Raw genomic sequence first — 17,287 nt, 5'->3', positions numbered from 1 at the left:
CCGTCATAGTAGCTTTGCGCCACCTACATTGTATAATAATTAGCAATAATTTCTTAGATTTTTGTTAAACGAACAGTTGCGAGCTTTTTATGTAGATGGCAATGCCTGTGATTCCCATCTATCGGTTGGAGTGGAAATAATAATTTGACATGAACGTCGAAGTAAGTCGGAGCAATATGGCGTTAGTTTAAGTTCGTGCCTGGCTGTCAGTGTATAAATAAGAAGTTTCCGTGAAGATCTTCGCGAACCTCCTGGGCTGGTACACTTATCATTTGTAACTGTATTCTGGAACTCTCATAGTTTAGACCTGAAACGGAATTGGCCTGCTTGGGCATAGCATTATCCAGCATTCTGGATTGCAGGCAGTTTATTCCCACCTGATGATTGTTGAATTTTTATTTGTGTCTAATAAATTTTCCCCGAGTGGAATCAGGTGTAGCGTGATTCGTGAGCGATGCTGATATGGTGTTGAAAAGGAAAGCCTGGGCAATGTACTGAAGGAAACCGAGAACATAGATACGTAGAAAAGAGGAGATTTGTCCATCAAACACAGTGCTGCAGCACAACCACCACGACAAGGCCGCAAATAGTAAAGTGCAATTAATTTTCGTTGTATTTTAAATGAGGTGTCCAATACGACCTGGCCAATTTATCCGAGAGTAAAGTGGTAGCGCCTTCACAGTGAACACAGTTTCCCTTCGTCTGCTGCTCCTCCATTCTTCTTCAGATTTGTTGACATCGCAGGTGAACAGGACATCGAACCGTCTTCGGAAATGGCCTTCAATGAGGTAACAAATATTTTCGAAATTCGATGTTTTTACAGCCAGACACTCACCCGTATTTCGAAACGTACATAATTTTTATTTTCCCCCAGACAAAATTAGCTTGCAATTAACACAGAGCCACATGCATTTGCTGAATGTTTGCCCCATAAAGTGCAAAGTAAATATTTATGAAAACGTATAATAATATCCAACAACATTCATTCTGCTTCTTTAAATGTTCTCATACAAAATGTTCTCAAACGTTAAATATTATTTAATTTTTGAAAGATGCAAAAAAAAAGTGAAAATACTCTCACCTTTCTTCCATATAATGTTACAATAATTTCAGCGAAATCTTATTGAATTTGAAACATCGAAATGTAACGTATTAAATTTACTATATTAACCATTATTATTTGTTTCTTCGAATAGAAAGTCGAATGTAAATGAAACGATTATTCAAATTCGCACTATTTTTTTTATAATTAAGGAATAACAAGAGCTGATATTTCCCGCATTATACAGGGTGTTCAACTATAACTTTTGTAATTGCTTCACTAGGTTCTCTCAAATTCCTCATTTGCTGCAAACAATTTACCTGCTATTTGTTATTTCTGTTGTGTAAATATTGTAAATAAGTTACACTATCTTGTAGGCATTTCTCAATTAGTGTTAGCATTGTTTGTTATTTTTCTAATAATAGTATTTCTTATAAGATTAAAACATTAAAACACACACATTCATTTTATTGTAAAACCGCAATTAATTCAATTAACATATTGTATTTTTGTGTGTATGAGCATATACTAAATTTATTTGAAATGATTTATCTATAGAAGATGAAGATATTTATGTATTGGATTTATATGGCCGGTTATATTACTGTCGTTGATATTGTGGACATGCAAAGACTTGTAATTTGTTACCGTAAATAAAACAAAAAAAAAGTTTTTATTACTTGAGACTTTCATTACAGATTTTATAGCGACCGGGAACATTTTTACTTAGGTGCTTAAACATAAATAAAATACAAATACTTTAACCTCTATAGGACAACAAATATGGGTATTTAATAACTATACTAAATCTTGTAATTGAAAAAGAGCTTCACAATATTATAATACATGGTAGTAAATAATCTGCAGACACAAATACAAATTAATCAAGGTTTCAGAGCGATGGCTTACTCATATCGCTTGAGCTTATCCAAAAAATGCGGATAACACCATAGTGGCGAGTTTTACGTTTTGTGTATCCTCGAGACAGGTATATTCCATGTACCTTTCGCTTTCCTGCGTCACAAATAATTACTAAAAATAATAATGACAATATTCTCTCGCACGAATGTACGCTTGTGTTAATTCATTTTTCCATTGAATTGATTGCACTCGAACGCTCAAAGCGATTTGCCACATGGCAAAATACACGGCAAAAGAGAGGAAAGAATGATATAATAACTATAATGATGATGTCGGAGCCGTAGCAATTCATTATTCAACCGTGCATCTCCCGCTCCTTCCGCTATTCTATATCTCATAAAGAAATATTTCCATCGCTGGAAAAAGAAACGACAAAAATAAAAATCCGGACATTTGTATTGCGTTTGCTGAAAACTCGCTCCGTGGTTATGAAAATGTAATCGATGTAGTGGACGTTAGTTAAAGTCCTGCGATTGTGTTTGTACTCTCTTTTTTTTTAAATGTACAGTTTGTTTATTAAAGGAACAAATAAAAATCTCACCAGGATTTCAATTAAAATTGTCTGTTCACATGGTCCCCATATACACGTACACTGCGTGTATAACCAGGTGAATGACATTTCTATAAAACGAACGCATTAAAAATTCTATACGAGTAGTCCGAGGATATAATATTCGATCATAAATTATGTTTTCCAAGTACCTTTGTGGACGCATCGATCTTGACAATTAGGCAAATCGTCCTGATTGTTTGGATGGTCTTGGAGACACTTGACCGCGTTTTCGTCAGTTTATTAATTATGGTGCAGACCGGAATTCTCTTGGCATATTGTTTATGCTCAAAGATTTCCCTAATTAAATCCTCGCTTTCGTGTCTCGGCTATATCGATTTGCAGTTGATTAATTAATTTTCTAAAATCATACTATTTGTGCCTTCAGCTTGCAAGATTAACTATCGATGTCATTAGCAGTAAACATGATATTTTCAATGCATTATTTGTTAATTTAAATTGAATAAAGTATACAATATTTGCAGAATCAATCAAATTTCAATTTATATTAACACTGGATTATACTTTTAATACGAATTGTGAGTTTCAAATACGAGTATATTGATTTTAACATTGTCCTTAATATAGACTGATCAGCTGTGTGTGTATGTACATTCTCATATGTTGGCATCGAACCATAACTATGTTGTACTTTGATTGCCGAACCCTCAGCATGTTGCAATGCGCACTCTCGTTCCAATAATCGATTGGCCGATCAATCAATTTCAATAGAAGTGCAGAGGACTATTTAATTAGAACGTATCCGATTAATAACGATAATGTGAAATGTAATATGTGAATTCGAAAATTGTTAATTTAAACTTATGTCTGGTTATAAAATAACTATTTTAGAAAAAAAGAAGTTAAATATATTCTGTAAATCCATAATAAAATTAAGGATATATCGCTACTTTTACTAATATGAACAGGTATGAATGCCGAGTGAAATTTTATTTGAAATTATGAATGTGATGTGTATAGAAGCATACCAAGATTTCTCTATACTCGCATTTTCGAATCCTGTATAAATTATAATAACTTAATTAGTTTTAAATTTACCAAGAAAGAATGCTTGTTGTTAAAAAAAAATCAAATATTATTCATATATTTAATTCCATTATATAACAATGTGTCAGTAACATAGACAATATTAATTAGTTGTCTAATTGATGCCATTATTAGATAATACATTTAGGAATAAGTATTTCGTTCCGCATATAGCGTACAAGGATCTCTGTAGAAGCTGATAGAATGCAACTATACTTATTCGTAAACCTCCAGCTTTTTCTTCACGTTTTTGAAATGTGGTTCTTGCCATTTTAATTTGCTTTTACCGCAGAGGAAATTTATTCGATTTGTTATAACATTTTGCAATAGTTTATAGAAAGTACACGCGGCTCTTTATAAGCAAGCATCATCTGGTAAATGCGAGGGAAACTTCCTCGTCTGTTTACTAAAGGGAATCGTGAAAAATCATCGAATTTCATTGGTGTTTGTTTTTTCACCATATAAGTATGTGGTATATAAAAACGTTCGAACAAGGAGTGGCCGAGTAAAACTAGGATGCAATATAGCACGTATGCGTGGAAGGTGTTCTTTTTTTTTTCGTGAAATACATTAAGTATGTTGAACGTTGTTACGTTGTGTATTTGAATTCTAATTCGTATTTGTTTCCGAGTATTATTTTTGTGAATGAAGAAATAAAAACTGCCATCAGAATGGTATGCATATTGCGACCGTTCGTTTGGAGAAGTTCGAAGCGGCTCTTCTTTTGTTGTTAGGATTAGATGGCCTATAAATATATTCTTTAGCCCATTGTCGGATGAATGCGAGACAGGTTCATTGTTTCAAGCCGGAGCTTTGATATTCGAACGGTCGTAATTTAATTTACATTTAGCCACCAAAAAAGTTACTATTTTCAAGTACAAAATCAAATATACATAGAGTTATAAGCAGTTAATATAACCGCATTGGTATGATACTACTACACTCTGACGGTGAACTTTTCTTCATTACACGCCACCACCACAGCCTTGACATTCTTTGTAACCTACACACACACACACATATATTATATGCACAGAAACCGCGCTCCTAATGAAAATCAAATATTTAAACGGGCAGCATTTAATGGTAGCCGGTTTAAATTTTGAAATCGCCTCGGTTCAGAAAAAAAAAAATAGAAGGAGCAAATCCAAATAAATAAATAGATACGTTTCGAAATTCGAATCGTTTGCATATTTTAAATATCGCACTGTTACTAACCGCTCGAGATGTTTGGATTAGTTCTGCTACTGCATTTCATTCCATTGATAATTAATTGAATTACGTTGATACAGCAATGCGTCGCTTTAAAAATAGCTTTCTATGTTTATAATCTTGGGCGCATGCTAGTAGTAGCCATTACCGGAGAAGGAAAAAATGTAAATTATTTTAATTGACCGAAGAATGAATCGCTATGATTGCACTCTGCGAATTTCAATGCAAATTGCGGATCCTTATGCTATACGGAGTAGGTAGGAATTCGTGTTGCAGAGTTTCCGATTAAAAATATATTGTATGACTCACTTGCACTAGGTCACCTTTTGGGATCTCCTAAATACTACAGCATTTCAACATACACTTTTTTTTTAATAGAATTTCCAATTGCTTCAGGAAGTTCATGTGTTTTTTTAAATAAAAAATCATTGATGTCATCATTTTGTAACTAGCCATGAGTAAGTAGTTACAACTATAAAATTATATTTTAGTAAAAAAATAGATTTGTTCGACTTTCACTAAGTTAATTAACCAAAATGTTCACTTAAAAACAGATACATTTTGTAGATTTGTCACAATGCTCTAAATATGGCTGCAATGCTCAGTATTTTTTAATGTCATGAGCCTCTAGAACTTACTGTTACAACATGCAAATAGATACGTGCACACAATTTACATGATGTTTGCATTTTGTTATTAGTGTCATCTTAAAATATGGTAATCGGTGTATTTTATAATAATATGATAATTGAGTTAAGTGTAGAAGACGAAGGTTATTCTTAAAAAAAAAGAAAGAAATGTATTTACTATAATTCTACTGTATAAATAAATATGAACTTTATATGTTGTGTAGTATTTTGTAAACACCGTATTTATTATACTACACAAAGTTATGCACTGAATTCTCCATTGCAGGCATACTAATAGATCTGCAAGGTCCTTTATATAAAAAAAAGGCACAAGAAATAACAGCATTGCCAAACTCTTCTTACGTAACTAAATTGTATGAAATTTGTAGAGTGCTGCTCTCATTTTCATACATCCCGACAAGTGTACACTTTTAGATACATCGTCAATTGCTGTTTTTTTTTCATACGCTCGTATGAAACGCGGAAGAGATTCATTTACGTTTTTATTAACCCGTAGGGCAGCAATTACTAAATTTACGGCAATGAAAAAAGCGTACGTCCATTGAAACATGTTGGGAAACGTACTCTCTATACGTGCGTTCATTCCGACATAATTTACCTCTCGTTGCGAAAACTTTGGCATTAATGAATTTATTGTGCGCCTCGATGGAATTCTTTTTGCGAAAAGATTTTGAAATCATTTGCTATTTTACTTGCAAGTATAAATGAATGTCATTTGAATTTTTTGCATGCAAATTTGATATTTAAACGTAGATTTGATTTCGATTTGCTTTAATTTAAATCATTCTGCTTATCGAGAAAAATAAATGAAGTAAAAGAAAATTACATAATGTGAGATTGATACTTGCTTATTGGAATCTGTGTTACTATATTAAGGAGGATTTAGTTTTGCATCAATGTCAAGAAAACGGTTTTCTGAATGTAATAAGATTTATAATTTGCGTAATCAATAAGTAAGAAGAAAATTAGATGAAATACGTAAATAATTTAAATAGAATATATATAAATACTAATAGAATGTAAAGTTTTGTTAAAATATATAATAAAACTGTTTATCTACTTACTAATTATCCAGCAAAATGTAGGTTGAATATATGAAAAAAAAACTAGTACACAAAATAGATTATACCTTATGACAGAATGAACAATACTATTATATTGAAAGTAATTCATAATTAGTAGATTTGTAGTGTAGTGAATCTCTACTATTATGAAAGTTTGTCTACTTGTAATTATTTTATAGTCGCTGGATTGATACACAGAATAATAAAAAAAAGTATGGAAACTTTAATAGATTATTAATTTATAAATATGTGTAAATATCGATTAGGTTTGCAGTGGATCGAAGGGCTGATATCATTGTATGATAACATTGAATCGATTTATCATTGGATCTCCTCGCCAATCGACTTTTGATTAGGTGATTTAAACGAAAATTGAATGTCGCCTTCGCAGGTTTTCGATCGCGTAGCGTTTGTTATTGTTGACAACGTAACCATAGAGTGTTCATCGTTTTAAAGTGAAAGGTATTCGACTTCTCTTTCGCTCGTAAGCGCAATAATAGCAGTAAAAAAAAGTTTCGAAAGAGACAGCAACACATACACACATTAACACCGCGCGTTGGAGGTTCAAATGGTTTCATTGTTTTGCTTGAGTGGGAATAACACAATCTATTCCAGTTTTGTTACACATTTTTGTGTTATTTTTATTTTTTTTAAATATTCTTCGTTAAAACATTTGTGCGTTTATGTTTTTCGTTCGATTCGTTGTTGAGTGAATTGCTGTTTTCAAGTGATTACTCTTTGCGCATTCGTCATCGGTTAATTGGAAAATAATCAATGGAACAATAGGAACGGCGTAGCTAGTGACCAATTTATATATATAAATATATATATTTTTTCCGCCGAGATGCGATAACAACTCGCGTTTGGAATTCCAGATAACATTATCACCTGTGTGTGTGCATGTGTGCGTATTTTTTACTTTGTTTAATGGAAACCTGCTAATGTGTGTACGCGTTTTTTAGTGTTTTCATCATACACTTTAACTTATCGTCTACTCTGTATATCTCGCGCGTTCAATTGAATAATGGTGAATAAGATGTGGCCCGTCCATAATTCGAAGAAGAACGTGATTACGAGTTCACCATCGAACAGTCATCGAAGTCGGTTTCTCAATGGTAGTATATCTGCAGAAAGGCCAGCTTCGTGGGCAGACCCCAAATACCAGAACGAACTGAACATCCGAATAAATGGCAGGACAAACAGTACAAGAACTACTACGCATGTGAGTTGTCTCAAAGCTTCCTTTATCTTCGTATGAAGGGATTTGAATACTTCGTCCGTTACGTTCTTCCCTTCACCAAATGTCACGTGACAACCCTTCGATACGGCATTGTACAAACATAACTGGAATAATAATCTAAAATATTTTTTGTTATGTAAATATCAACCCATATCCTTTTCTACGCGACGGGAATTGCGAGCGGTTTCATCTCGAAGAAAAGTGGGGAAAATTGAAACAATAAGGAAAGAGCATCGCTTCCGTGTTACTTTTATTGATGCGAATTCCAATACATCTCGACAATTGCTGTTCATCAGCGACATTATTGGATACGCCTTATGTTTTTTACGATCGTCAATTATTAAACATAACGAGAGGACTGTTCAATTGCGACTACATTTTTCATTGCGTCAATTATTTTATCTGTTAAGGCCAAATACATGAATTGGTTATATATGCAATTACAACAATGTGTTTTTGTCAGCGAGATAACATTAGACAATTTGCTAACTTTCATTTCGAAATGAGTGTAAAATCTATTGATTGCCAATTTATCATTTTTATAAATTGATCGATTGTTTCATGATGCTTTTTTTTCACATAGACTGACACATAATTAAGTATAGTCTTATTTAAAAAAATATAGACATAGATTGAATAATAATATTTAATAATTAATTTACATAATAAACGTTACAAATGCTTTAGAAAACTTATAATTTGCAGCAATAAAAATAGTAAAAGAATTTCAATTTATATACTTCACTCTTAACTTAATATAAACGTTTATAGTAATTATCTGCACTAAAGAGATAACAGAATTCATCTATGTATAAATATTAATTTTCTTTTACTATTGACAATATATAAAACTAGTTTGCTTTTTGCTTTCTTATAATCTGGTAGGTTAGTTTTTAACCGGTAGAACAGGAGAGAATCTTCCGAGCAATGACCAGTAGCGCAGGATAGATTATTGAATGAATAAAACAAAACATACGTATAAGGTCCTTCAACCCTCGACATAAATATGCGTTATGCAATGCAAGCAATTATTTTTGGAAAACAATAAATTCATCGAGTCCGCTGAAAATATTCACACCAAGGTTATAATAAACATTCTTACATAATGCGTTTTCGAACCGACCAACTTCCACCTGGTTTCTATTACTAAAGCTCAAAATATAGAGCGATAGTAAAGGTAATTATAGAAGATTAAGTCATTCGACCAATTATGTAAAATGCAATTTCATAGAAATGATTCATTTCTTATTAATAGAAAGACTACTTTACTTTTATAAATCTTTTTATTATAAGTAAATAAGATAATTTCAGACATGATACATATTGAAATTGACTGACTGACGTATTGTTTATTATCATGGTGCGAACAGTGTGATGTTACGTAAATAAGTAGTACTGGTTAATTTTTCTCGTTCCACACGACCGATGGCCGCAAATTGGAGTTGTGTTATGCGAATAGGATTTAATATTAATATTAAATTTCTAAATTATTTTTTTACCACGTTACATTTGCTGCATTTCAAAATGTTATATTACTTCTACCATATTGGTACTTCCTGCAATGTAAAGTAAAATTTGATAATTATATTTTTTTGATAACATTTAGATTATTTTCATCTGTGATTAATTTTATTTTAATAACAATAATAAATGTTATTTTTTTATACGTTATATATTTTATACCTCGGTAGTTATTTTTATATTGTGCAATTGTCGAGTAGACGAGAATTTCGGAGACTTAGTTATTGCACCGGCTGGTTTTAGTATTTGCCTTCACTTTATGTTTCTATTTAGTCGGGTGAAGCAACGACACGTAAAATTTAATTAAACAGAACTTTATTTGAAGGGCTTTACGTGCGCCAGATTTGGTCTTAGAAGACTTAAAAAGCATTACGTGTTTCTGCATGTAATGCAATGAGTGTATTGTGAGATTTTTTCGTATTTTCTCGGGCATACAATATGCTCGATATATTGGAGAAAAAAAGAAGAAGGTTGCAACACCATATGCACGTACTAAGTTCACTGTTAATGGGATTAAAATGTACTTAAATCGTTTCGAGTTGCTTCTTTGTTGTTGGACGTTTCATAATAACGCGCATTTTATTAATGTCGTTAAAACGTACCATTACTAACGAGTAACATATACAAATTGCATTTAGTTTATTTGCAATGCAATAGTCATCATAGAACTAATATTTGGTGGCCTTCACTGACTTTTAGAGATGACATCACGATATTATTATCATGTTGCATATAAAAAGTGTTCAGCACGTAAATGGTAAATATCAATTGAGCGAAACAACATACATTAAACGAAGAATTGCAATGGAAGTTTGTTTCCGTTCTTGCACGTGGTGTATTCGTTTCTAATGATTTGCCGGAATGGAAAATGCTGATGAGAAATTTCAAGGAGGAAACTTTCATCCAGTTTTATTAACAAATTTTATTATCTTTTTTAAACTGTAGAAAGCTTCGAACACACAGGAAAATGCAATTAAACCGTTTAGTACACAATGCAGTGTTTAACATTAGGAATGTCATTCATATTATTTCTAGCGTTCCAATAATTTATGCAATCTGTTATTATTTAAAGTATTTTAATGAATATGATGTTTTTTTTTATGTCGCACGTCGCATACCTTGAATGTGTTTATGCGGTGTAAAGTGCAAGTAATGAATGTCCATAATTAACAATTTAAAATGTTTACGTGCAATGTTTATATGTGTGCAATATATAATTTTGTTTGATTTTGTAGAAGGTCGATCCTGAGGAAATTTTCACAAAGCAGGAGAGAATCGGAAAGGGATCTTTCGGTGAGGTGTTCAAAGGTGTCGACAGACGGACGCAGCAGATCGTTGCCATAAAAATCATAGATTTAGAGGAAGCGGAAGATGAGATCGAAGATATCCAGCAGGAAATTATGGTGCTTTCGCAGTGCGACAGTCCATATGTCACTAAATACTTTGGATCCTACTTGAAGGTGAGATCATTTTTGTTGTTTGCAGGATTGGCGAAAGGAGAGCGAAATAATTTGTTGATCGTTAAATTATATTTGATTGGACCGATGTTTTATTTTCTATGGGTCATTGGCGCAAATAACCTTTATTGGTATTGATTGTGTGTGTGTATGTGCCTTATTTATTGAGCAAAATAGTAAATGGCTTGTGCATGAACTGCCTGTCCCACAGATTGACATGTCAGTATATATAGACAAACCAAACCAAGCCCGCCCGCTCCTTAGAATGTCACAATGCACAAAGGTCTTACGTAAAGCAGTCGAATGCTATTATTGCCGTAATCGGCAATGGATGTGTGTGTGGGAGGTTGTGACTCTCTATTTCTAATGATCAATAGCGATTCTCAGAACACTTTCCACCATTTTACCGACTCTTTTCTCTAATACTCTGCGAGGCCTCATTCTTCAGCCGTTTGTTTCTTTTTTTTAATCGTGTGGCTCCTGCCATGTACAAATACTTAATGATCATTTAATTATTTAAAAACTGAATGGACTGTGGGAATCGCGGCAACGGCCGCCGCATAAAGAGCGTCGTCAATTTTGAAAACAATACCAAAATGTCCGCGGGTCGCACGACTCCTATGACATAACAGTATCAAATTGAAAGTGTGTAAGATTATATATATATTGCTCTCGATTTGGGCAACGAAACCTTCATCATGGAATGGAAATAGGCATTCGATTCACGGATTGCATTAGGAAAGAGGCTAGCAATAACAAAGAATTGATATATTTGTGTACGGAGAAAATACCATCGGAAGAAACGTGGATTATATAACGCTGGTTGGGCAACATCGATGGAATGGTGGCACACGCGGATTGTGCGAATCGGCACGCGCCGTAATAACTGTCTTGAAGACGACTAGCACAAATATTTACGCGTTCTATGTGTTTAGGTTTAAAGAAACGTTCCATACATGAGTGTTAACAAATGTAACAAGAAGTAATAATGATAATTTATACATACTCTTGTCACAGAAACACATCGTAATCAAATGTATATGAAAACATTTTTTTTTTATTACTTATATTAAATATTATCAAGTATTCATAACATATTAATAGGAGTTAAAGGTATATATTAATAGTTCTTTGATTGGGATATATAGATTACTTTTAAAAAATAAATAACTTATTTCAGTATTTTCTTAATTTGTATATATTTGCATAAAGTGACATCGATGTTTTATGTCTACAATACATATGAGGATTATTGTCACTAATGTATAATCATTAATAAATCTGAATATTTAAATATACCTCTTTTTTCAGGGTACAAAATTATGGATTATAATGGAATATTTGGGCGGAGGTTCCGCGCTGGATTTAATGAAGGCTGGCAATTTCGAGGAGATGCACATTGCAATTATTCTGAGGGAAGTTCTTAAAGGATTAGACTATTTACACAGCGAGCGTAAATTGCACAGGGATATTAAGGCTGCTAATGTGTTATTGAGTGAATTGGGCGACGTCAAGTTGGCGGATTTTGGCGTAGCCGGGCAATTGACAAACACCACCAGCAAGCGCAACACCTTCGTCGGCACTCCCTTCTGGATGGCACCGGAAGTTATTAAACAGTCCGCATATGATTCTAAAGTAATGTCTATATACACCATTATATATAGAAATCAATTATTCACAATGCTGTTTTTATGTTATTATTAACAGGCAGATATTTGGAGCTTAGGCATTACGGCTATAGAACTGGCCAAAGGAGAACCTCCCAATTCCGAATTGCATCCAATGAGAGTGCTCTTTTTAATTCCCAAAAACAATCCTCCGCAACTTAATGGGGACTTCACTAAACACTTTAAAGATTTCGTCGAAGCCTGTTTGAACAAAGATCCACAAAATGTAAGTTGCGATTAATATTGGTTTATTAACGTTTTACATAATATGAATTTATCATTTATCAGAGACCAACAGCCAAAGAATTGCTCAAATTTTCATTTATAAGAAAAGCAAAGAAAAACTCTTATCTAACCGATCTAATCGATAGATGTAAGAAATGGAAGGCGACGAGGAACGAAGAGAGCGAAACTGAGTCGGAAAATTCGGATTCGTAAGTTATTTTCTTATCATTAAAACAGTATTCGGTTAATGAATGTTTAATTAACAGGGAGGATTCAAAACAGGAGAATGACGTAGACGACCCGTGGATTATGACGGTGAAAGGTAACTATGCGCTTAAACCTATGGGTCTGGAGGACAATCCATCGCCGAACCATAAGATGACGCAGAAAGTGCAAAATGGTTCTGGTCCCGCGGTCTCCAAATCGCCGCCGAAAGATTCGAACTTGAATTATAGGCAAGATAAGGGCATGCCAGTAAGTTATCAAATGACTATTGCCTTGGCATCATTGATTGAAACGATAACTTTTTATTACAGTCCCGACCCATATCCGTTGTTCAGGCTGCAGATAATAGGAAGGACATGGACCACGATTGGGATGCAAAAGATATAAACAGGGATGCAGTAACTAAAACAGATAGAGAGAGGAAAATGAACAAAGATTTAAGTCCGTTGGACCATCGGGGAGATGCTGAAGTGAGCGAGAAAAAGGTGCCGAGAGAACATTCCCATTCGAGTAGCAGGAATGATAGTACAACGCACTCCTCTCGAACTCCTTACTTATCCGGCATAATATATCCGTTAATTTCTGATGTACGTATAATCATTGAAATCAATAACATTAACACGTTCTAATGATATGGTATTTCAGTTGCAAAAGAAGCATCACTACAATGGAAGAAATCCAGACACGTCTCATAGGATGATGGACGCTATTGAGGAGTTGAAGAATGCGTTCGAGTTGGCTGAAAGAACGAGTCCGGGTATCAGTGAAGCATTCATTTGCGAAATGGTACAAAAACTAATGCCATCGGTGACAGAGCAGAGACTTAAGAATGCACTAGAAAAGGCGTCTGGGTAATTAGTACATACGATGATATTATAATGCAGTAATATCAATAAAATCTTATTTTCTCTTTTTCAGTCGAGATTCGTCTTCATCTTTAAAAACTTCAAAAACTCGTTTAAATAACATTTAAAAGTTTAAAGGTATTTGAATACACAATATTAATTAATGTTGTTTGAAAGAATTATTAATAATTATACATGACAATATCTAAACAAACAAAAAAAAACAACACAACTGTTTCTTGAGCTTGTCGCTACAGCTATTACCCACGTTTTAACCTACTTAAATTATTAATTGTATTTTAAATGAAAAGGCAAAGATGAATTTATGCTGTTTAATCTCTAATTGTTTATATTATATATTTTTTAATTCTAATTCTTTATACAAAAAAAAAGTTGTTATTTTCTTTTAATTGATCCTCTTTTTTTTTGAATTAACTTGTGCAATGTTTGAATGGTTGGTGCCATTTACGACCACATTATATTACATATGCAAGTCTTCCTCATTGTTTACTCTTTTTTTTTTTATTAAATTCATTATTTATTTTAAATTATTATTTTTATCGAAAATAAAGTAAATTTATTATTGATTTCGTATGTGAAGATAATAATTAAGGAATTATTCTCGTGGAAGAGACCGTTCTTAAGCAAGACAAAAAAAAATAATAATTTAGCGTAGCACTTTTAGAATGGTAGGAGATTAATAACAATCTCTTCAGGTCCAAGAATAAAAAATAAATTTAAAAAAAATCACTAATGAATTGTTCAACCAGTAGAGAAGAAATTACGAAAGAAAAAAAAATATATTGCTGACACAAAGACAGACTGCTCTATAGGTATTTCATATATTTATAATTTATTATTCTACATATTTTTTACAAGTTTGTCTTATGATTAACATTATCAATTATTATTATTATTATTGTATTTTCTTTGATTAGTGTATAAAAAAAATATGGATGGATGTAAAAAAAAACAAGGATCTTGTTTTAGTTTTATTGAATTTATATAAGATGATGCGATTAAGTTTGTTATATGCTAAACGTACGGTTGAAGAAAGTCGGAGGATAGATTGTATATATGTATATGTAGATTATAAAAGTATATATTAAATTAAGATAATATTTTTCCTTGCAATGTATTTTTTTAGATATGTATATATAATAATTAATAGATTATATACCCTCCCTCAATTCTGTTCTCTCCATTCTATTATATATATATACGTACATATATATTTGTTTTTTTTTCTTTCTTTTCTTTTTAGTATTTATTTCATATCAGCCTGTATGTTTGTTATTATTATTGGATGGTATAATATCTTGATACATGTGCTGTGTGAAAAATGTAACTATTAAATAAAAAGCTGATGTTTTGTTGAAATAAAAATAAAACATTGTTTAATTACGATTTTCAATTATTAATAAAATCCTCTCCATCAACTTCTTCTGATGTATTCACTACGTTATAATTTGATTTTTTGTGAAAAACATTACAAAAAAAATAGATATAATAATTGCTTCATTTCAATTATTTTCCAAATATACTTGTTTTATGGCGTAATTGTGAAATATGTAACAGAAAACACAAATGGTATAGTAATTCACAGATTCATAAGCTTGTCAACTATTCGACCAGTAAACGTTTAAGTGGTTTTACCGGTTTACTCTACGCAGGGAATTAAAATCAAATTTTTCTAATGTTGTCCAATTTTTGGACTTTCGGAATATATATAAAAGAGATAAATATAATTGATTTCAGCTGAATTAATATGCCATTACTGAAACTATTGTTTGAATATAGTTCAAATAACGAATATTTGAAAAAGTGAGTGATTTAGATACGATTTGCGTGTATATTTTAATTCTCAGTAAAAACTAGATCTAAATATTTAAAAAATATTCTTTTGGTCCGCTAATTTAATTCACGAAGAAACAAAATACGCTTTGTACGTAAGCTATTGTTATGTAATATTTATCATAACATAATAAGTTACAATTATGTTTTACGGCTCATTTATGTATAATATTGGTATTTTATATAAAATTATTAGTTTCATATCCTCTTTTAACATGACTTTTATAATTTTATTAATTTGCAGTGGAAATTAATTACGGAAAACACGAATGCGCTAACAATCATTCCGTGTGCCCTTAATTTAATTATGTACACAATGTACCTATTTCCTTTGTACCTGTTGGTAACAGGAGCTGAGACCTAGATCGTCCATAAATAGGTTAATACTCTGCGTCGATAGTCTCAGTTGTAGATTGTTGCGCTGCAAGACCTAACGCAACTGCTTACATATGTAAACTGGTAGCATACGCGTTTTGCTACAAAAAAGTTTATGTTCATATTCGAAATGAATTGGTAAATATATATTGCAATATAGTAGATAATTTAGATTAATTATTAAATTAAAAAAGTAACTTTCCTATAGATTTGTATATAATGCAACATTTTCAAGAAGGTATTTAAAGAAAGAATAATGTATAATTGATAATTAAGTTAGTTAGCTGAACACTTATAACTTCCAAAATTCCCATACTGTGTAGCCTGATGTAGTATCAGAGAAAATCACTAATATCTTTTGGATCTATTCAATCTCTTATAGTTTCGGAAAAATTCACTAAAATCTAAAAACACTGCTTTTTCGAGAGTTAATTTTTGATTTTTTCAACTTTGAACGTGAATGAACAACAAAATGAATGAAACTACAGAAATGTGTTAAAGTTAATACCAATCACTAGAATTGAGTTTAAATATATTAAGTATGTGTAATAAGAATGATTATCACATGTTGACGTTGAATTAAAATAATTACGGAGTAATAATTATTGATTGGCATTTGTCAGAGTATTTTTTTTTGTAATGTAAATTCGTGATGTTAATGTGCGTCCAAATTTATGTTCTCGTTGTTGTTCGAATACTTTGGTCACATTAAAAAATTTCCTCGTCAGCCTGAAGCCGTTTCCGATTGAAGGACTGATAAGGGTACTACCTCTTTAGGGTATATAAGCTGTAGAATATCTATATTTGCTTTATCTCTTTTGTTGCTCTTGTATCGCGTCTAACTATCCGGGCATCTCCAAATAAGTTTTTATATAAATAAAATCTATTTTTTGAAGCTTTAGACTGATAAAGTTATTGTAATACAAACATGATATTAAAACATTGAATGAAAGTGTATAAACAATATTTTGAATGAAAGTTTATGTGAAGTATCCACTGATCTAATTCTACTAGTAAAATTAAAATAAATTCTTACAATATATTTTGGGATATATTGCACTAAATTACACTTATGCTTGAAATATTACTGGTACATATGTGTATCATCATGGACTAAAGGATTAATTTATTAAGTTTTCATTTAAAACATTTTTAATTTATAAAATATTTTTTATAAGTATATGTAACTACTAACTATAAAGTTATTTTACTTTTCAGTAAAGTTCAAAACTTGTATATTAAATCATTATTTACTAAATGGAATAATATATTTCACACGACCCTATAACACATTCTTAGTGCGATTATTATGGCAGTTTATTATATAATTATAGTACAAACTTCTTCCAAATGGCTAATTTTCTAAAATTAGCAAATAAATGCTTTCTCTTA

At 31.8% G+C, this 17,287-nt stretch overlaps 1 protein-coding gene across 2 annotated transcripts; it reads left to right on the top strand.

Annotated features, from left to right (window-relative positions):
• Positions 1–151: 151 nt before the first annotated feature.
• Positions 152–13,826, top strand: LOC108562828 (serine/threonine-protein kinase 26). Of its 2 annotated transcripts, none has more exons than XM_017921307.1 (9): positions 152–788; positions 10,483–10,707; positions 12,016–12,339; positions 12,412–12,597; positions 12,660–12,805; positions 12,863–13,070; positions 13,133–13,408; positions 13,467–13,672; positions 13,740–13,826. In XM_017921307.1, the coding sequence occupies exons 1-9, from the start codon at positions 774–776 to the stop codon at positions 13,792–13,794; spliced, it is 1,641 nt and encodes a 546-aa protein (XP_017776796.1). In that variant the 5' UTR covers positions 152–773; the 3' UTR covers positions 13,795–13,826. The 2 variants fall into 2 exon arrangements, with proteins under 2 accessions (XP_017776796.1, XP_017776788.1); XM_017921299.1 differs by lacking the exon at positions 152–788 and adding an exon at positions 6,926–7,708.
• Positions 13,827–17,287: the final 3,461 nt, after the last annotated feature.

Source organism: Nicrophorus vespilloides, unplaced genomic scaffold (assembly GCF_001412225.1).
Source record: "Nicrophorus vespilloides isolate i.1.1-1 unplaced genomic scaffold, Nicve_v1.0, whole genome shotgun sequence".
NCBI classification, from domain to species: domain Eukaryota; kingdom Metazoa; phylum Arthropoda; class Insecta; order Coleoptera; family Silphidae; genus Nicrophorus; species Nicrophorus vespilloides.
Note: the sequence above shows the minus strand (reverse complement) of the source record. Positions and strands in the feature narration are given on the sequence as shown.

Coding starts and splice junctions, on each gene's coding strand:
- LOC108562828 (XM_017921299.1), top strand. CDS start 7,511: ATGGTGAATAAGATGTGGCCCGTCCATAATTCGAAGAAGAACGTGATT. Junction 7,709..10,482: donor GTACAAGAACTACTACGCAT/GTGAGTTGTCTC, acceptor TTGATTTTGTAG/AAGGTCGATCCTGAGGAAAT. Junction 13,071..13,132: donor GGCAAGATAAGGGCATGCCA/GTAAGTTATCAA, acceptor TTTTTATTACAG/TCCCGACCCATATCCGTTGT.